Here is a 21,804-nt window from a genome sequence, read left to right as displayed (position 1 = left end):
AGACATCACACCAAACATTAGTATGAGACAGGCTTACTGTTTGTTCCTCAGGCTGTGACAGGAGATCACATACTGGACTGACAGCTCTATTGAGTTTCCTCCCTTCTCCCCCATTAGCATTGAAAGCTGTTTTGATACTGGCAGGTGTAAGAATTCTGGGATTAATTGTGTTATTTTAGGGAAGAATGTTTCTCTAATCGCTGAGTATTTCTCGCAGTGCAGCAGAAAGTGCCTCTCTATCTCTGCTTCTTCCTGCTGGCAGTGGGAGCAGAGCCAGTCCTCTCTGGGCACCCAGGTGTTCGAGTTTCTATGGTCAGGCTGTGGTCGGGGTCTGTTTCTCAATATTAATATCACTGGATGTTTGCAGTATCACTGATGCACTGTCACACATCACTGTAGTGACAATATAAACAATTATTTTATTAAACACATGAGCTGATATACACAATCAAAACTAGTACAAAACAGTACATTGCAGTGTGGAAGGTGGGCAGGAAATAAACTGTAACTTTAACACAGGCTTACACTCCACTCAAAGCGCTTTACAGGTAACGGGGACTCCCCTCCACCACCACCAATGTGCAGCATCTTCCTGGATGATCATCACCACAGTGTGATACGGCCAATTCATAGATGGGGATTATTAGGAGGCCATGATTGGCCAACTCCAGGAGGTAATTTGGCCAGGACACAGGGGTTCACACCCCCACTCTTTTTGAGAAACGGCCAAGGATTTTTAATGACCACAAGAAGTCAGGACCTTGGTTTTATGTCTCATCTGAAGGACAGCACCTGTTTACATTATGGTATCCCCATCACCCCATCACTGTACTGGGACATTAGAACCCACACAGACTGAAGGGTGAGAGTGAGCGCTCCCTACTCGTCCCACTAACACCTCTTCCAGCAGCAACCTCAACGTTCCTAGGAGGTACCGCCCAGGCTCACACTTGCTTAGCTTCAATGGGTTACCAGTTGTGAGTTGCAGGGTAATCTAATCCATCTAGACAAAAAATAACTTCAAAATGAGGTTAATTCAGCAGCAGAAGTTAGTAAAAAAAAAGCTCACACACAAAGATGGCTCCACAGCTGAAACGTTGTGTTTTCTTTCTTCTCTTTTCTGCATGGAATAAATCTATTACTTCTTCCTTTGCAGCCTATGCAGCAAACACAGCTACCCACCTGAAGTTAGTAAATTTTTGGTTTTAAAGACATGCTTCAGGAGCCTATCTCAGTGTTGGACAAAGTGCCTCCAAATGGTGAACAAATTCATGAACCATGTAAACTGGTATACTTCAGTTCCAAGAAAGTGACCTTGGCTCTGATGAGTGAGGAAAATTCTCAAAATGCTATAAGGGGTTGTGTGGTTGGGGAAAGCGGGGATCAACCACAACAGGATAAGGTGGCAGGTATTAAAAACTGAACTCGCCCAAAGGTGAAAAGACAAGTATGGTCCTTATTGGATCTTATCAGGTAGGATTGCCTTTAGTTTGCCAGGATCACAAAGCTCAAAGTTCCACTTTCAGACCTCACAAAAATGCACCTAATGTAGTATGGTGCACCTCAGAGGCTGTTTTTTTTTTGCAGATTTGACAGGGTGGTATGTGAACCCTATATTCTATCTACATAAAGACGCTTCTCCTTGGTGAGGTTTTATTCCAGGTTTGGGATGTAGCACAACACCTCATACTGTACTTGAGTAAACTACTCTTTAGATAGAGGATCTATGCTGTGTTTGAAAAGGAAGATTTAGCTGTCAAATGGGCAGTGAAGACCCTACAATATTACTTTCTAGGTTCTAAGTTTGCATTCATTTCAGACCATACCCTTCTGACCTGCTGAATAAGGAGAAGGAATGTTAAATAAGAAGATGAATGCCTTTGTGATCCTATAGTTTCATCTATTTTTACAATCAAACAGTGCAAAGGGAGTCAATATGGAAATGCTGATACTCTGTCCAGGGCAGGTTGACTGTTGAGATGTGTAACAGAGCAGCTGGAACTGGGAGTGCCAATACTGGTTTCAGTCACTTGAGGATGGCTTAGGGACACTCCAGAGAGAAATAAAAGGTACACATTTGCACAAGGTGGTTAGAGGAATCAAATAGATTTGATGGTGATCAGATTCCTGAATGAAAAGTTTCAGAACACAGGGCAGATTGTCCACTCCTCTTATGGGATTAGACCAGTAAAGTCTCAGGGGGGAAAAGTAAGGTTAAGAATCTAAGCTCTGTGGTTAATTTAGATTAGTAAAGTCTCATGGTGAGGTAAGTCTGTGGATTAAATGGTACAGTCTCATAGTGAGACAAAATAAGCCAGTTAAAAGTCTGAAATAGCAAACCCAGCTGCTGGTGGTCAGAAACCCTGATATTTGTTATTACGATAGATCAGATCACTTTATTAGCCATATATAATTTCTTGTATTAGGAATTTGTCTTTTCACATACCACAGCTTGCTCTCCATGAGACACACAGACAGGGAGAGAAGCTTGGGGTCAGAGCAGAGGGTCAGCCATTGCTTGGGTCAGCCAGTGCCCCTGGAGCAGCTGGGGTTATGGGCCTTGCTCAGGAGCCCAACCGAGTAGGATTCCTTTGCCAGCCACAGAATTTGAACTGGCAACTTTCCAGCCACAGGTGCAGATCCTTAGCCACAGTGCCACCGCTACACCCAAGATGTTATTGAGATGTGACCTGTGACCCAGGACAAACAGGATCAGCTGGTTAGGTTTCAGAACAAAAGAAAAACAGGAAAGGCCAGTAGGTCATGGACTAAAACTAAGGTTGGGCTGGCCTCAGCCCCAGTCCCAAATTTCTCAATAGAGAATGGAATTCATGTGCATAGGCTCTGACACAATGCTACTGGTTAACTGGGACCACATTTTCAGTAGTGCTGAAATGTGTTACATTTAGCTAGGAGCCTGAAGACTGGGGAAATAACCCTACTGTTTCAAAAAATTAACATAGAATCTATAATGGCCAAATAGTCAGGACCTCAGTTTAACATCCCTGCTCACCCTGCAGTCCATGTGGGTCCCTAATGCTGCAGTATAGTGATGGGGACACTATACTGTTGAAGAAAGATATAAGATGTGAAAATGGGGTTAGCTGATTTCTTTCTGCACAAAGACTTCTTGTAACACAAAACATTCCATGCTTAGGCACCTTTGAGTTATGGCAGGGATGGGAGTTAATTGATATGAAATTCCAAGTGTAAGATAAAGACCCCCCTAACTAAGGAAAAATAAAACCGACCATTAAAAGTGTTCAAGGTCTTGGGAATGTCCAAGCACAGGTGGCCTTCCCTTTACCATGGTAGCAATTTGCGTCAGAAGTGGACGAAATTTGCTATATAAACTGGACGCTTTGTACCTATATTTTGAACAATACTTTGGTCTTATTGTTCCTTGCATGCAATAAACTCAGTCATCTTGGGTCCCAGAACTTATTTGTCTGTTACTACACTGTAAAAAGGCACTGTCCTTTGGATGAGATGTAAAATCCAAGGTCCTGACTCTCTGTGGTCAGTAAAAACCCCAGGGCGTTTCTCAAAAAGAGTAGGGGTGTAACCCCGGGATCCTTGCCAAATTTCCCATTGGCCCTTACCAATCATGGCCTCCCAATAATCCCCATCTATGAATTGGCTTCATTACTCTGCTCTCCTCCCCACTGATAGCTGATGTGTGGTGAGCGTTCTGGCGCACTATGGCTGCTGTCGGATCATCCAGGCGGATGCTGCACATTGGTGGTGGTGGAGGGGAGTCCCCATTATCTGTAGAGTGCTTGGAGTGGAGTGTCTGAAAAAGCACTATATAAGTGTAAGTAATTAGTATTAGTATTAGTATTAGTATTATTATATATACTGAGACTTCAATTGCCATGCAAATGATTAAATGTCACGAATGCATCAATATTTATTTCTAAAGCCCCTAACAATCTAATTATGATCAGTTTAGAAAATGTTTTTTTTAATTACATAATTTAGAGATCATTTAGAACAAAAATCACTATACCTTTTAGCCCTTGATGATCAGAGTTCCCTTAATTGAACAGATAACTTAACTTAAAAGTTATCATAATCTTTAGTTAATACTTCAATAATGACCTTCAAGACCAGAACTGGAGACTCCTGAAACAACAGCAACAGACAGGACATATGGAGACATGGATCTGTGGATTGAAGGGGGACAGTACTGAGAAGATTTAGGACAAAACAGTATGGGGGTAATTTACAAAAAATGTACACATACTGTCAAAAGACCATATTGGAATTTTTACTTCATACATATATCCACAATTAGGATAAATAGCTTGATAGTCACTGGCACTTTTAAAGCAAAATACAATTATAGGCAGTGATCAGGCCGTAAAAATAAGTCAGTATGCAAGTAAGAGTCCATGTCTGATGGTTGAATTTATAATAAAATGCACTGTGGTAAAGGTGTGGTTGTGCTTGAGCAGTTGAAGTCAGCCTTTCACGCACACTCCTCTTTCAAGACTTTAAATTCTTGTCTCCTCACTGGCTACTTCATAAGGAGGCTTGAGACAGGAAGGGTTTATCAATTTCTCTGCTGTGAAGTACAGCTACTGGCCCACATGTTATACTTAAGTGCAGGAAAAAATGAGCTTCCTCCTACACGTGCACTTTGTGATGATCACAAGGCATTATTATGAAAAATAAAATATTTTTAGCATTTAGAAAACCACTCAGATATATGAACAATTTATTTTCCTGCATGTGCTGTCCAATACATGTAATGGACAGCTTTCTGGTCATGTTAAAATTGTTTCCATTAACCAGTCCAAAAGCAAAAAAAATGTTCTGTAGTGTCAGTTGAAGGGTGGTTTCTTTGAGGGTTGGGCTGGTTAGTTTCAGCTCTGAGAATGTAAACTCTTTCCTCAGACTTCCTCTATGACTCAGATAGAAAATAACTCCAGCTTGTTCTCTCTTTTCTCCCACTCTTGGCATTAGAGCACAGTGTCACATGGACTTTTCACCATGACATGTGGGAATAAGTAATCTTGTTCTGGCATTTCATTAATTAGGTGGTCTGATTCTTTCTTGTCCAGTCCAATCCTTATACCGTTTTATAACACTCATTACACCAGGAATTCAAACAGTCACTTGTAAAATTTATAAACAAAATTGAAAAATTCAACTGTTTTAGGTAGATACCTTGATGTCTGATTTTATAGATGAAAAATGACAGAGAACAAATTTAATACTTCAACAAACCTTTTTAAAATCAGTACCCAATTACAGTGTAATTATAACTTTATTTTCCAAATATTTTTGTAATTATTTATTTTTAATTAAGATGTTTCACAAAATGTATATCTATTTTAAGGATTTGTTTTTAATTGCAATGGATACTTGCAAATTTGTAGCTAGAATCATTTTTCACAGAATGTCCAGACCAAACAACTTTGTATGTTCTCTGTCTTTGAGTGTCTGTCCTTCAGGCTTCATTTTTAGATATAACTGAAAATGAGGCTCTTAACTACAACAACATTCAGTTGTTTTTTAATGGAAATGTTTTTTAAATCACCGACACACTCTCCTAGTGGTTTATTAATTTGCTGTTGGTTGTTAGTTATTAAAAGATCGTTATTTTGTTGTTGGTTAAAACAGGGCATCTTCGAGGAACTAAGGGGAAAGGGGTCTTTTGCACTTGTTCAGAGAAACAATGTAGGCATTCCCAGTGTAACAAAATGGAATGCTCCTGTTTCCTACTTAAGGTTTTGTGAATATACCATTTCCCTTTAAAAGGAAAGGCAGATAGAAATGTGACAAAATGACAAGTCAGTGGACTGAAAATTATTTCAAACCTGCATGTTGCAAATTGAACAGGGAACTAAGTTATGTCCAAGTGAAATTAAAACTTTGACCTTCCTTGCAATCACAAATTTAAATAAATATATTTCATAGGATAGAAAAAAAGCTATCATCCCATAACATATTTGGCAATGGGTAGCATCAAAAACATTTTCTTGTGCAGTAACTTAAATTGTTTTACATAGCTCTCTTATAGCAATATCATTCCTTTATGCAAGAATCTTGCATTCACCTTTTATTTTTTTTTTTAATTTGTGACTTGATCAATGTTCAGGGTGTCAATATCATTGGTCTCAGTGTTCATAACTTTTCTGTTCAAAGAAATGCATTGTGGAATCTGTGGACAACAACAGCAGACACTGCACATCTTCACTCCCCTAAGCACCATGTCATTGTGCACCTGCCAGCTGCACAGAAAACAATTACAGTGCCCTCTCACATATACTCGATGTCCCTGGGAATGTGCTCCCCACATGTCTTAGTTAGTGGACCGCATACATATATTGTATGTAGGCTAATTGTCTTAATAAGATCCCTGTACTATTGTAACTAAAGGTCAATTAAAAAAAATTCCACTATACCTACTGAGGGAGGCAGACTGTCTCATGCAGTACCTGTTGCCTGCATTCCAAAATAACCAGTGTAGAATCGATTATATGCAAGCAAACAGGGAGAGCATCTGACATTTTTACCACATGAGCCTGCAAGGGAAAGACTTAAACAAGGGTTTGCCTTGTCAATAATAACCACAACTCCAGGGGCCCATTTCCAAGGTCTTAATTGTTTTCCTAGTGAGTCAGCATTGAAGCATCCAGCACTAAACTTACAGACATTCTGTGATGACAAGCCACAAAGCCACTTGTAAAAGTGACCAGCAAAAGTTTACTGGTGTTCATGTGTGAGCAACCATACAAATAACTGTTTCAGAATGCCACTGCAGAAACTGAAGTTGTCCAAGGTTTTCATATATATAAAAGATGATCAAACATTTCATATGGAGGATGTGTTCCCTTATTTCGAGCAATGCAATGCCATACACACACCCAGAACAGAGCTCAGGGCCGCAGAGCCAAGTCACTGTCCATGCGCACAGCCACAATTGCCCTAGCTACAATTCTTTTCAAATATTTCCCACTTTTCCTACTAAAACATACCTACAAAAAAGAATAACTTTAATTAGGTAGTAATTATCACTTTTACACACCACTCACTAATTGCACAAGCAGAAACTTTTAAATATGGAGGGAGGAAATTGCAAGTTTTAATGCTGGAAACAATTAAGATACACAGCACATATACGGTAGCAAAACATAGCTTAGACATTGGTAGTGCAAGTGGCATACAGTATATCATCATGAGACATTGACTGACTGCATTCCATCAGCACTTTCCTGGCAGACGGTGATGACTCTTAAATCCCATTAATTATATAAATTTGTAGCACATGTTAAAATTGGAGTACTTCAGAGACAGAAGTTGTAATTTCAAAATGCAAATTAGTTTTGTTATCATACAACTCTTGTGTTCTAAATATCATATTGATATGGGTAGATTAATGGTTTTATGATTGAATCTGGGTAACAAAATAAAATCTGAAAATGATTTAAAACTTAATTCTACACCAGTGAGTACCTATTCAACAAGAGTTGAATCATATTTAGAACCTTCCATTGAAAGTTGCTCTCAAGGTGGTTCAGCAAACAATTTCAAATGTTGAACTGCATAAAATAGTATACATCAAATCTTTATCTTGTTTTACCAAGACAAGGAATACAATTAGACAAATTAAGTAAAAATTAAATGTTTAATTAGCCTTTTTCCCACTTTTAGGTTGGACTGCCTGGTAAAAACTGTTCGATCGGAAGGCTATTTTGGAATGTATCGAGGTGAGTTTTAAATAATTGTAAATTTAAATTGCCTGCATTTTGATTGCCAGAAAAAAACAGCAAATGTGAGATTTAAAATAGAAAATCTTTCAGCACTGATAAGGGAGAAAAGGGATGGTTTTCAACAATTACAATGTAGCATTTGTAACTAATTTGTGCTTTATGAACTAAAACTAGGTGTCATGCTCAATCAAGGAGATAGAAGTAGACAGGCATTTCAGTGGTTAAAACTGAAGGTCTTACTAGCAAAGCCTGCTATTGATGTATAACACCGTATTTCCTCTCTGGGCAAAGACTGCACTATGCTGTTTTTTTCTGCAAACATTGCAAACTTGACCCACTTTTTGTAACCCTAAGCAAGGTACTAAAACTTATTGTGCTACTTCTTACACATATATTACATGAAATCCAAACCCTGTTGTAAGCATAACTCACCATCATAATCTCTATACCACAACTCAAACCCTGCGCAAGAAACCCAGTGAACATGTGATCCAATTTCAGGACTCTCACTAAACTCTCACTTCCCGTGTTTTTTCCTTTAGACTCTGTGCCAGCAATGGGCAGCAGTCGCACACACTAGGAATGCTGATCAAGCCCTCACATTGTGACAGTGTTTTGCCTTTTGTAAGAAAAAGATCAGAATAACAATACACTCTTCACTTAACGCAGCTCTTATTTTGCTTATTTTGATGTCGTATATGGTTCCAAACTAAACAGCTGTTTAATGAACATGGCTACCTATTTTCTTAATCTCTGCTTATCAAAAATCAGATCATAGAATCATAAAATTATATAAACACTTCATATATATATATACTTACATATCACATTTTATTCTTGAAAAGCGGATTTTCTTACTGTATATCATGTCACATTGTACTTTGTTTTAAGGCGCTGCAGTGAACCTTACTTTAGTAACTCCAGAAAAGGCCATCAAGCTGGCTGCTAATGATCTGTTCAGACAACAACTTTCCAAGGATGGGTATGTAATCTGATTTGTCATTGAGTTACTTTCACCATATGATAAAGGTTTAATTTTTTCTAAAATTATATATATATCTATATACAGTGTTCTTAACTGTTTTGGGGATAGCAGTTCAGTAAGGCCTTTGCCTTGAAGTCAATAATGTAAAAATCACTATAGATAATGATACAATCATATACTTCCAGGTGTATTACTATGATAGCAGGGGCTGATCACCTGCTACCTGCCAAACCTAATTGTTATTATTGTTGATCTGCCATCTTTTGGAAGTATCCTTGGTGTGCCTTCCTAAATGTCAGAATTTTGAGATTTTGCCTGCTTCTTCCTTGATTTAAGCAGAAACTGGAAGAATTTGAACTTGCCTAAAAATGGCCAATCTGTTCATGCAGTCGACGGAAAAATAGCGTTGCATGTTAAAATTGAAATGGTGGTGATCATGAGCATACGGCTTGCTGTGAGGGGTACAGATATAAACATTCAGGTATCAACTATTCATCAACTGATTTTGAAACTGGACTTGGTCTCAGATGAGCTGGCTGAATAGTCAAGCAGTACAGCTGAAGAGCACAGAATATAAGGCGTGCTTGGCTGAGGATTCTGTGCTGGGTTCTTACCCACAAGATAGCCCAGCAACTACACAACAGGACCATGCCTTTGCAGGAGTGTTGAAATTGCTGAGGGGGGTGAGTTCCCAGTCCTTCCTTTTCCACCTTGTTCAAAATCATATGTGCTATTGTGCAGCACCTTTTCACCTCAGTGCAGGAAGATGCAGGAGACATGTGTGTAACATCTGAAGAACTCAACTCCTCAAATCTTACTTACATGTAAGTAAGGTCAGATCAAGTGTCTCTGTCTTTTATTTTGCATTCTGTACTCTCTTGTTAAGTAATTTAGTTGCAAAGACTGCTGAAAATGTGGTTTTTATACCCTACAGTAATTGCCACATAAACGCATAAAATCTTTCTTTGCAAAACAAATGATTTGGAAACCAAACAGACTTTTCTAAAACATGCTCAACAACTTACTTCTTACAGGTGCTTCTACATTATAAATCTAGTTAGAAATGAATTCAGTTTGTTGCTTAGGCATCATACTCACTTTCTTACAGTATGTAGATATAGACAAGATTATATCTTTAATACAGTTGGTCCAGACATCTAGTAACTTTGAGACTCCACGACAATGCACACCAGGTGGAGTAGTACAGATTGCATAATTATCAGATCCCACTAAGTTAGACTCCTTTTGCTTGATTTATTTTTAATTATATATAATAGATTGGATATTTAATACAATGCAGAAAAGTGTACAAGACAATTTTCTTCATCTACCTTGCATTTCTCCAGGAGAGGCGGCTGTGCTGGAGACACCTATATCCTTGTCTGAGCTAAGGGAGGAGGTACAGGATATGAAAACAGTTAACCGTCTGGTTATAATAAGTTGTTATTCCAAAGGAATGGTAGTACTGCTATATAATATCTGTTTTATGGAAAAAAGATCCTACACTTCAAGTGAGCTACAGTTCTCTTTTTTTGTACTCACTAGCTCTGTATGCTAGTACTGTTGCTATCACACTGGTTGAGGTTTATGTGATCAAATTAGTACATTGCGATCAAACTAAATTTCATTAAAAGTTATCTTGTATCTGATCATGTTTGCTGCCTTCACATTGTGCATTATACAAAAGCCTTATGACTACCCTGAGAGGGAATATTTGTGGTTGCTTCCAGATCACGAGATACATGATTTTGATTCAGGCTTTACTGATATGGTTAAAAGGTTATACACCAACCTTCCAGCAGCAATTGCTCCTGTTTTTCATGGGGGACTTGTCAGAGATACCCACTGTTGTCTTTGGAATTACTAATTCAAGCTGTCCACCAGTCTGATAATTCTACTCCTACTTCTTTAACAGTACTCAGCATTGTGTATCACTAGATGGTGACCTTTATTGTATGTTAACAGTGTCTTCCAGTCCTTAGTGCAATCCCAGTCCTTGATCTACTAGATTTGATTGGTACTGTAATTCCTCAGTCAGAGTATAGAATCATTTTGTCTGTTTGCATTATGATCTTTACATTTTACAAAGGAGAAAACCAGGTTAAGCTCTGATTCTGCCACTGGTCACTTCTGATACCATGTCATTTTTTGTAATTTTACTTTTTTTTTCAGAAATCAGAACAAAACTCTGATAAAACAATGCAACATTTTCCCTTAACCACATAAAATCCCTCTCCCCCTTTATTCTCAGTGGTACCACTCTCTTCAAAAGGCTGAGCTTCTCTGTGGTAGCCCCTAAATTAATAAATAACCAACTACAATTGATGTTCCATGCAATAAGGCTTTGGCTGTGTCACTAGCAGCACTATTAGGCTACAATATCCCTTCAATGGCACCATGTATGTGAGTGCTAGAGAGCTGCATAAAAATGCTGTCAAGATCCCAGGATTCAAAAAAGCAATGTGAGCGTTATTGAATCTCCAGCAACTTCTTAGCTGCAGTCAGACCAGTCTACCAGATCAAGTTCTGCTGCTGCAGGAGTCCCTGTGAATCTCATTATTACTCCAATGAGCAAATTAGAAAGGAGATTTTGTGTTATTGCATGTAAGTGAGGGGAGAAGGGAATCATAAAACAAAAAAAAATTCAAACAAGGATATACAATTATTTTTTATTAGGGAAAAACAAGCCTGTAGAGATAGTTCGAGTCAATATCTACCTTTATAAACACATTTTCAAAGTTGTTTACTTTGGTGGCATGTAAAGAACAGTAAATCTTAATACCAAGGTATGCGAAATGTTTGACAAGTAGCACCACCAGAGGTAGGCCAGTTTCCTACACTCCAAAACTAAATGACAGTATCCAATAGACCAATTCATTATATCCTGATAAAGCACTGAAATAATCACAAATAATTAGCATCAGGGATTGGGGGACATTGTCTACATATAACAATATATCATGAACATAGAATTACAGTATACACAATGCTGTGTATAATTAAAGGTCATCAGACTACAAGTAGCAGATGGATGAACACCCTGAAATAGAGGTTCTGAAGAGGGCAAACACAAAAGTGAAAGTTAGTCCCCCTGACATATACTCTAGAAAAAACAAACTGGAAAGAACACTTGTTGTCTGTCAGTACCGTTGCTAAAGGGTTAATGTCGAAATATCTAGCTATATTAACGAAACCTCGTCATAAAACCATATAATCCAGAACCAACTGAAAATATTCCTACTTCGGCTACTATAAAGAACTAATGAACAATTTCTGATCAAATAATTTCACAAAGAGAGTTTATCGGCACATTATCCGTGTACAATGTGGAGAAGATGGTTAATGTTATGAGTCCAAAATTCATTTAAAGAGGAACTGTAGTCCCAATTTCTCAGACTGATTATTAAAACTCAGTAATAAATAAATTACCTTGACAGCATCGCAAATTAAGTGCAAAGTAGTGAATTTTGTGAAAGTACTGTATTGTCACCATGTTGTTGCAAACCGCTGGTCTCAAAGCTAGTAAATAGCTACTAAAATAATAATTATGTCTGGAGATACTTATAAAAAGACTCAACACTGTCTAGGCAGTAAATTTAGTTATTTGCTGACAGGATTGATTTCCAAATCTGTTGTCTCAGAAAAGCTGAGATGTTGAACACGATCTAGAAAAGCCACCTCTGTTTCAAACTCAATAATTCTCCTCTATGACGTGATTTATACAGCTGTAAGCCAAATACATAAGGCTTAAGTTTCATGAAGCCTTTGACTGCGTCCCATAGAGTGTTGAAGGCATTAACCCGAGTTGCAGATAAAATCAAGAGAGTCCTTGAATTTGGCTTGAATTGCATTTTGCAGTAGTGGAGCCTGCAAGCTTTTCTCAGTTAAAGGATATCTATAGAAACTGGCATGATAATATAACATCAACATGGGTGGTATCTCAGAATTGTGTGCCACAGAAAAACATCTCTTGATACCCTGGTATCCTGTGCATTACTGATTAATGTGTCTTCACAATTAACAACTTCCATAAAATTTTTCGACAGGTTGATGTTAATCTCAACAGATATACATTTCCCCAATTCCCTTCAAGTTTGTTTCTCCTTAATAAAGATGAACATGTTCCTTCTTTTGTCTCCCCATTTTACGGTATTGTGATGATTGCATACTTGAATTTCTAAATTTATATGGAAAGGCAGAAATTCTCACATTTTATTTAGTAATTCATACCTATTAAATTCTGGATTGTGAGAGATATACAGAAAGCTTCTTCTGGTCTTCTGTTCTGTATTGACAAAATGTATCATCAATTGCATTGTTAAGCGCCTTGGGGCAACCTTGTTGTGAAAGGCGCTATATAAAAATAAATTGAAATGAAAGTTAAGTCAAATTTTAATGTTATTTCCACACCTTTGTCTTGTGAGTGCTGTTTCATTTACTCTTGACACTCCTGTATCTTGGCATCCACTTGAAGAAAATCTCCATTCATTGAGACTTAAAGATATCGTTTATTCTTGTGTTCCTCTAAGATACTGTAAATTGACTTACAATTTGGCATTTCCTAGAAAGATTCAAGCATTCTCAGAAGATGTGGCATACCCTTTCTGCTATTTTCCATAATCCTCGACTCCAGGTAATTCACTCTTCTCCCCTTTGGATAAATAAAATAAGGGGATTCACCTTCTTAAATATATTTTTAAAAATGAGTCCTTTCTTCACTTATCCCAGGATTGTGATCTGAACATGAATTTCCTGGCTCTTTCTTTTACTAACATATCCATTGTCTACATCATGTCTGTGGTGTCTTTGGGAGGGAGAGGTGGTCTATACACCCAACACGTAATCTGTTGGTTCTCAGGGGCAAAAAAAACGGATTGATTTGCTCTATTTGTTTTTTTTTTCTTTCAGAAGCTTCTTAAACACATTTAATAGCACCTTTTGGAACGTAGAATCGAATGTTACAATCAAGAAATTTATTGCAGCAACACTTTGGACAATATGAATTCATTTTTTTTTTAAATTCTAATCACTTACATTTTCTTCACAGTGTACCTGATCCCACATAGATGATATATGAAGCTTGTCCCCTTGAGTGTTCTCTGCCCAGAGAGTGCTTTAGGTACTTTTTGACATGTGGTTTAGGAGTATCCAGATGTGCTTAAGTTTTAGGAAAAGGGTTCCTTCTTCTTTGTCCACTATTCACAACCAAGATGCTCTTTGCTCTCCCAGTGGTCTTGCTAAATAATAACTCCAATCCTGGCCTCTCATAATAACGGAAACAGATCTGGTTGGGTGGTTTTGTCGCAACTAATATGTTGTTGGACCCTGCTTTGCCTCTCCTAGAAGCCTTGGCATTATATCCTGTATATGAAGCTCTCTACTGCTTCATGGTGGCGGGGATACGATGGTGGAGGTTCGGTCTGCTGCTGTTGACGTGTTGTCCATTGCTTCTTCAGGGGCTCTCTGATCTTGTTTTAGGGATCCTTTGGTGGGAGACTTGGAGTGCTTTAGTAGTGATGGCTGGGACAATTTATTTTTAGGGGACAGATGTTGAAATGTTGTGTTGCATGTTCTTATTGGTTCTTCTTTTGAAAGATATATTATATCATTAAAAAATGATTTACAATAAAGAAAATTACTCAATTATATTACCTCGTGGCAAGAAATATAAACATTAATTTTAAGTTATTACTTAGAAAACATTTTCATACTTATCTGTTTTCTTTCCAAACTTAAACTGATAATAATCTAGAAAGTTAAAGAATTAAAATGTATTAGTCAGGATTGTGCCACATTTTAAAGCAACGGAGAAGTACAGAGTTTCTTGTCTCAATTTATGAAAAATAGTCAAACATTATGTCAATCATTATAGCCATTACATTTTAATTTATCTACCAAGTAATGTTAATCTACTGTTTCACATTACTTGTACTTTTTTGCACTTATCTTTCAGTAAAGGGCTCACTTTGATCAAAGAGATGTTAGCAGGCTGTGGGGCTGGAACCTGCCAGGTCATTGTCACCACACCGATGGAGATGCTCAAAATCCAGCTCCAGGATGCTGGGAGGCTGAGTAAGTGACACAGGGCTGTAACTACAATAATATCAGAGCCAAGGTCAGAAAACTGCAAGCAGTACCTTCAACATCTATGGTAATCGAAAGAATGCAGGTAGCCAAGTGATAAATTATATTAAATTAAGAAGGAACAATTACTGTATGCAACCACTGGCACATCAGTTTTCCAGGCCAACTGTATGTTGAACATTATGATCATTCTGACCCAACAATGCTGATATTCAAGTGTTCTTTAAATTCATTATCAGCCAATCATTAACATGCACATGGGAATCAGAAAACGTTTAACTTATTAGAATTGTTATTCTTGTAATCTTTAATGGTCTGCAAGCAAATGCATTATTTGAATAATATAAGAAGGGACATCGATCAATCTAATAAAAAAAATCTTATAAAAGATGATACAGTCTCACAGTCCTCTTTTTTTAATGGGGAACTGCAAAGCTATTTTCTATTTCAGGGTTAGAAAGATTCAGCATTGATAAATGTATTTCAAACCGCAATAAAAGTATAATGTTAGCAGTAACTTGTAAAACCTTCAAATTAAATCACAAAAGAGACAAAATTTCTAGATATGCACAGCACCGTGTTCTGCATTTCAGAACGAGGCAACCAAGCTTTCAGTGACATGATGCGCCGCTATTACATTGTAAAGAAGAAGACTTATGAATACATCTCTTTTAATCCAATAGAAATATTGCTTTTGATTTTGAGATACTTTGCTGACTAATACTACTTACTGTACTTGTTAACTTTCCCTGCAGATCACATTGGAACATTTCTGTGGTGAAATGTCTGCTATACAACCTGTACTTGTTCGCTTGTACATCAGGTTAAATGAGTCATTACAGTGACTAGTGAGCAGGAACGGTCGCTCCACGTCACAATTCGTCAGAACTTTTGCTGTCGCCCGTAGCAAGAACACGGCTTTCACAAAGTTCACAATTTTGTGCGTAATTTAAGATTTGTAAAACTTTTCTATAACATCACTGAATTTATTTTGTTTACGGAGATTTAGTAACTGGTCTGAGAAAATTAGACTGTAGTTCCCCTTTAAGCAGTGAACATTTAGCATACCTCTCCCTCTCTTTTCTTCCTTTCTTTCCATGAATCTTTTCTATTTATGATGTGACTCAAGAAACAGAGGGTCCTTCCTGGTTCACCTGTTCAGAACACAGACCCACATGACAAATTTGTATAGAGGTCAAATATAAATCCACACATAAATCCACACATCTTTAACAGTTTACTGCACCTTCCACATCGGTGTCTACAGACTTGAACTAGAATATTTTGACTTTGATGTTGAAGTAAACTCAAAAAAGGAATAGAAAGAAACAGTACTTGTTCCTGGTATTTCCTTATTGGATACAGAGCTTCTCTCTCTAAATAATGTCAGAAAACAGATTTCTAAGCATAATGTTTTTAATTTAAGACATGAGTATGAGGTTCTTCTTTCACCTAGGAGCTCATGACCTTGTTTGATGAAAAACTATCTAATATAACTGGTAAGCTTCAGCTGGGCCCACAGCTCCTTTAATTGTATACTCTTTAACAGCTTAGTTGTTATGTCAAAATTCCAGCTTCTCAGAAGCCTGTATCTGCTGCTGGAACTGCCCCATCGCCACACACTTCCCAGGTCAGTGGCAACACCCCTACCTCCCTTCACCAACGCCCCTCAGCCACCCGGATCACCAGAGAGCTGCTGAAGACTCGTGGGATTGCTGGTCTCTACAAGGGAATGGGAGCCACTTTGATCAGGTTAGAGGGAAGCTGCACAACCCTGCACATCTTAGCCTTTGCTATTTATTATTCATTATGACAGATTAACTGAATGAATTGAAAATTAAGGTGTTATGGCAATGTCATGACCCTTAAGGCTAATAGTCGGGAAGTATGACTTAAATTGTAAATAGTTTGACATTTGATCGTTAATAATATATTTAAGTCTGTCACCAAGTAGCAATTTAATTGACAGGTCAGGATAGAGAGTTTGATCAGCTGTGGAAAATGTATATGAAACATGCCATGAATTTTTCAATACTTTATTTGTAAATTGTGTCTTTAAGGAATACTTAAAGCAGGACCTCTGAGATAGCTCTTTAGATAAATCAGTACTAGGAAGTCTTCATAGCCTTGTTTCCTTCACAGAACAATTAGATGTATTCATTAGGTTGATCTTCTGGATGTTACACATAAAAAGGCACTAGGATAGATATTAAGATCGGAGTAATCTAGCACGAATGAAACCTGAATATACCAGCATTGAGACATACAGACCTGAACCTAACAGTTTCAGTTTTGGAGGGGAGTCAGGAAAAACAACCAGGCTACACCACAATCCTAAGAGCTGACAGTACATGCTGTGAAGTAAATATCAAGCCCTAAGACATGGTGACAGGCAGAGGTACACCACTTGCAGCAGTTTTATGTTTCACAATGTTGTTATGGTATACTGAGGTACTTTTTAAATATTTATGTTTGAGATTTGTGTAAAACAAATAAATGGTGTGCAAGTCCTTTACTTTAAGGGATCATTAAATGTATTTACCTGAACATAAATAAGCTGAACTACTATGGTTGGACATGTAAAGCCAAGCAATACCATTTATTTAATTTATTCTGGATATCTGTGATGGACTGGTATCCCATGCAGGGTATATCCTGCCTTGCGCCCATTGCTTGCAGGGATAGGCTCCGGATGAATGAAAGAATAGAATATGAATAGAATAGGAAATGGAAGGATGGATTCTGGAGATTCCATAACATCTAACTGGGACACAGCAGTGCCTCTGTCACTGCTGACAATTGTTAGAAAGCGTCAGCCAGTTCTGCTAATGCTATTTTAGAAACCTCCTCAGGAGAGTTTAATTCCATTGCTATTTTGAAAAAAGAATACACTGGAGGGTCTGAAACAAATCACTCAGCCATGTTACTAAAGTTGATTCCCTGAAAAACCTTTGATGTCTAAACTTTCAGCAGCCAGATGACAAGACAGGTCAGATGACCTCTTCTCTTTTATAACTTCTCTTATCTTCCAACGGTGAAATGTTATTGATGAGAGAGAGGAGTAAGTCTGTCATGACATGAGGAGTTTGAGAGGGCTAAGGCTGGTTAAAGGGAGTGCCAAACAAATCAGCTCAAACAAAAAAATTTGGAAGAGGCCTGTAGTTGTTCTGCCTTTATGCAATGTTATGCAAAGCGTAACTAGGTACTAGCTCTATATTTATTCAAAAAAGTTTAATTTGTCCTTTCCTTGGGCAACGCCTCTGGTACAAACCTAGAAGCCTCAATGCAAACCTCAGGAGTGTGAATTCTACTGACTGTTTGTCCTTCTCTGTCCAGGGATGTGCCCTTTTCCGTGATCTATTTCCCCTTGTTTGCTAACCTCAATGACCTGGGCAGGAGCAAGCCGGAAGAGAAGGCCCCCTTCATGCATTCCTTCATGGCTGGCTGCCTGGCTGGCTCTGTGGCTGCAGTGGCAGTCACCCCGCTGGATGGTAAGCCGCACCTCAGAAGCACCCTTTCACGCACGAGTAAATAAAAGTTCTTGATCAGCGGAAAAGACTTGATTTATGAAACCTGCCACTTTGTGAAAAAAAAACGAGAAAGAATTAGCTATGCAGTTAATCTTGGCCTGATATCAGCTAAGAGACTGTGACCCCTCCAAGGTCATCCGTCAGCCCTTTGATTTTGTCATACATCCAGACTGTCACTCATTTTTCAAAAATGCAAGCTAGAGAACAAACGTTTTGGGAGCTATTTTAACAACTGAAAATCACTCCTAGAAAACCTCATGATTTGAAATTAAGAGACGTCTTAACTGATAGAGAGAGCAGTGATGTATGAGAAGTCAGAAAATCTTCCTTTTCAACCCCTGGTGTAAAGAATCAGAGTGAGTCCTTGCTGGGTGTGGAGAACCATTTGGTTTTGTAACTAAAATAAAAAACAGAAGAATCAAAGAATAACCAGGCTGATCTCAGCATGGTTTAGCAGAAGATTGAATAGAAACAGAAACCTTTTCCAGACTTGTGACAGAAAATGATCTGCCTCGATTCTCTCATGAAATTACACAGCCGTATAATTTTCTTGATCTTGATCTTTGGTGTAATAGAATACCCAAGACGAGTGCCCTAAATACTGTGCTATGAAAAGAGAATTTATTGAACCCCTTTCCAGCCTTTAAATATAAGTTTTCTGGTATTATGTAGTACCTATACATTTCCATTTGAGGCTAGTCCACTTGAAGTATACATGTCCAAGAAACAGCAAAAAGCATCTTCCCTACACAGGACCGTTCACTCTCCACAAAAGGTTTCCCTGGTCAGAAGAGACAAAATTGGAACTTCCTTCTGTTCTAACCTGACAAGTCTTAATGAATCATGTATCTTCAGAGCTACTGCACTTGATTTTGGGTGACCAAGTAGCTGAAAGCATTGCAGACCTGAGCAGAGTATTCTAGTCTTGGAAAGTTCATCATTTAACTTGAATATCTCATTCTGCAATTTTAAAGCATGATTCCATTTTCAGTTATCAAGACTCGGCTTCAGACCCTGCAAAAAGGTGTGGGAGAAGACTCATACAGTGGCATTCTTGACTGCACAAGGTCAGAGCTGTTAATCATGTGAAAATACTGTTGCTAATAATAATAGTAAATTATTTGCTTTAATGGTGTATTCAACTGGACCTGCATTAATAGTACAATACCAAATGCTATTGTATATTATAAGCTTGTAGCTATTCTAAACACAGATACCTCCAACTTTTTTATTATTTTTGAGTTGAATCACAACCTGAAGAATAATTTCTGTTAGCTGGCTAAAGTGATGGAGTTTGTCGCTGTACCCCCCACTCAGAATGTATATAACCCTCACTTACAGATCCAGAGCCTTATCCTGTACACCATACTAATTTTTAATTAAATATAAGTAAAGGAATTTTTAAATATAGAATTAAACATTATGTTTTTGCAAAACCATACGATTTGGCGTAGATAATTGTGTGTTTATCACTAGACTAGGGTCTCCTGTGAATTATTTATTGACATCACCGCAAGTGCTCAGGAGGCCACAGTGATCGTTATGTCGCCAGAAAATGAGAGAGCTCTGGCCAGTTAATCCCAACCCTCTCCTCAGCAAACTCGTATGCAGCCACTTGAAGAATCCCAGTCCCGGTCCGCTGGTGACATAGCGACACCTTATTCATAGAGCCCACCCTGTGCTGGAGCGAGCACTATTACTGCCACGGAAATAATCAGGGAAAATAACAATGTATTTACAAGATCATTTTTAAAAACACTGTTGACACCTTCATTTTTACCCAGAAAATTAATAGATTCTATTTTGGTTTTCTGATAGAAAACAATGGACAGTGTCTTAGTTATGAGCCCAGCAATGTGAGGACTGTGTGTTCAAGTACTCAATGTGCCTTTTCACCCACTGAGAGGTTCTGGAGGGCACTGAGTGACTCAGAGTGGCTCAGGATGTAGGTGAGTGAAATCAGCAGGAGGCTTCTCATCTCTGACTGGCCAATGTGCCTGCGGTTTCACGACAGCTCGGTTCGGCGGCTTCCACATCCATGTGCAGCACGCAGAGATGCCTCAGGCAGCATGACTCTGGTCCTCCAAGGCCATTGCTGACATTCTAACGTACTGGCTGGTCTTCTTTTCAGGAGGATCTGGTCAAGAGAGGGGCCCTCTGCGTTTCTGAAGGGAGCTGCCTGCCGTGCACTGGTCATCGCTCCGCTGTTTGGGATTGCGCAGGGGGTCTACTACCTCGGAGTTGGGGAGCACATCCTGGAGATCCTGGGCTAAACGCATTCCAGAGGCTCATTAACACACATAATGGTTCCTTCTATGGTTTCTGTATAGGAAAAGCCTTGACCAGAACAGTACTGTACTACAAGATACCAGTGTAGCCCACATCTTCACTTCACATCAGAATGGGACCCTCTTTGGACTCCTCGTAACATCATGTCAAATGGGTGAATGAAGTGTAATTTATGAAACTGACAGCGGGGGAAAAGGTTTTCATATACATAAACTTTTGCTCGCATTTCAGACTAAAAGATCCAGTTCCTGCATTGGCTAAACAATTTTAGATGTTATGCCTTTAACAGATACAGCTTTTCACTGTTAATGCCTTGAAGATATCCAATCATTTAATACATGTATTAGGTTTATTAAAAAATATATATATTACATGCTTTTAAAAAAGGAACACATAGGAGGGGGAGTATGTAATGACCCCAAGAGGGGGTCAAAAATGCCAAATGATTGCATGGCTTATGGATGGTCTGACAGAGACTATAGTTCTAAAAGTTCTATAGCACTTTTCAGTTTCCTGTTTTCAGGATATCTATGTTATATATTTTTATTGCTTTCCTAGGAGGAAAAGTACAGTAGGCTGTGTCCAGTTTTTAACTGCAATTGCGAATAAAATATTAAATCCGATCTCCTGTTTCTGTGGTTTTGCGAATACAAACACAAGGGGAGACTCCCAAGAGGCTCAATCAGCAAAGGTCAGCATGTGGAGTGCAAGTCGAGTCGTATGCTGTGAACAGCTCTGGTCGCATTATGGGCTGTCATTACCCATCTGCACCCGGGAATTCCCAAGGGTCCCTGCACAGCTGGCTGATTGCCATCAGACCTAAAGGTTAATATTCAGTCAGTCTGTCCTAGTCTACCTTTTGAACAATAGCTCTTTGGTTTGCCAGGGCCACATGAGCTTCTAAGTGCTACTGGTATGAGCTGGATCTGTCTACCCTCTGATAACGTGCCTCTTTTGGGCGTTGCAGGATTTCGTTTGAATAAGATGTGGATGGGCGTGACTAGTTCTTGATTTGGATGATGCACATGCAGATACTGGAATGAATGTTGTACCTATGAACTTAAGAAAGGGTGATTCTAAATAAAGCAGAGCATAAAACACGGCAGTTAGAAGAATGTTTTGTAAATGGACCTACGTTAAACCTTTCATGTTACAACATAGCCCACTGCATAGAACATCAAAAAAAAAATCTTTC

General features: G+C 38.5%; 1 protein-coding gene across 1 annotated transcript in view; it reads left to right on the top strand.

Moving 5' to 3' along the window:
- slc25a18 (solute carrier family 25 member 18) overlaps window positions 1-21,232 on the top strand; it is a 28,623-nt gene extending 7,391 nt beyond the window's left edge. Inside the window, exons 4-10 of the mRNA XM_069192124.1 lie at window positions 7,663-7,718; window positions 8,613-8,703; window positions 14,660-14,778; window positions 16,365-16,542; window positions 18,127-18,281; window positions 19,312-19,387; window positions 20,452-21,232. Of these exons, the coding sequence (XP_069048225.1) occupies window positions 7,663-7,718; window positions 8,613-8,703; window positions 14,660-14,778; window positions 16,365-16,542; window positions 18,127-18,281; window positions 19,312-19,387; window positions 20,452-20,593 (817 nt within the window). The 3' untranslated portion in view covers window positions 20,594-21,232. The remainder of the gene's footprint in view (window positions 1-7,662; window positions 7,719-8,612; window positions 8,704-14,659; window positions 14,779-16,364; window positions 16,543-18,126; window positions 18,282-19,311; window positions 19,388-20,451) is intronic.
- Window positions 21,233-21,804: the final 572 nt, after the last annotated feature.

This window comes from Lepisosteus oculatus, chromosome 7, assembly GCF_040954835.1.
Source record: "Lepisosteus oculatus isolate fLepOcu1 chromosome 7, fLepOcu1.hap2, whole genome shotgun sequence".
Taxonomy (NCBI): domain Eukaryota; kingdom Metazoa; phylum Chordata; class Actinopteri; order Semionotiformes; family Lepisosteidae; genus Lepisosteus; species Lepisosteus oculatus.
This window is presented reverse-complemented; position numbering and strand designations above follow the sequence as displayed.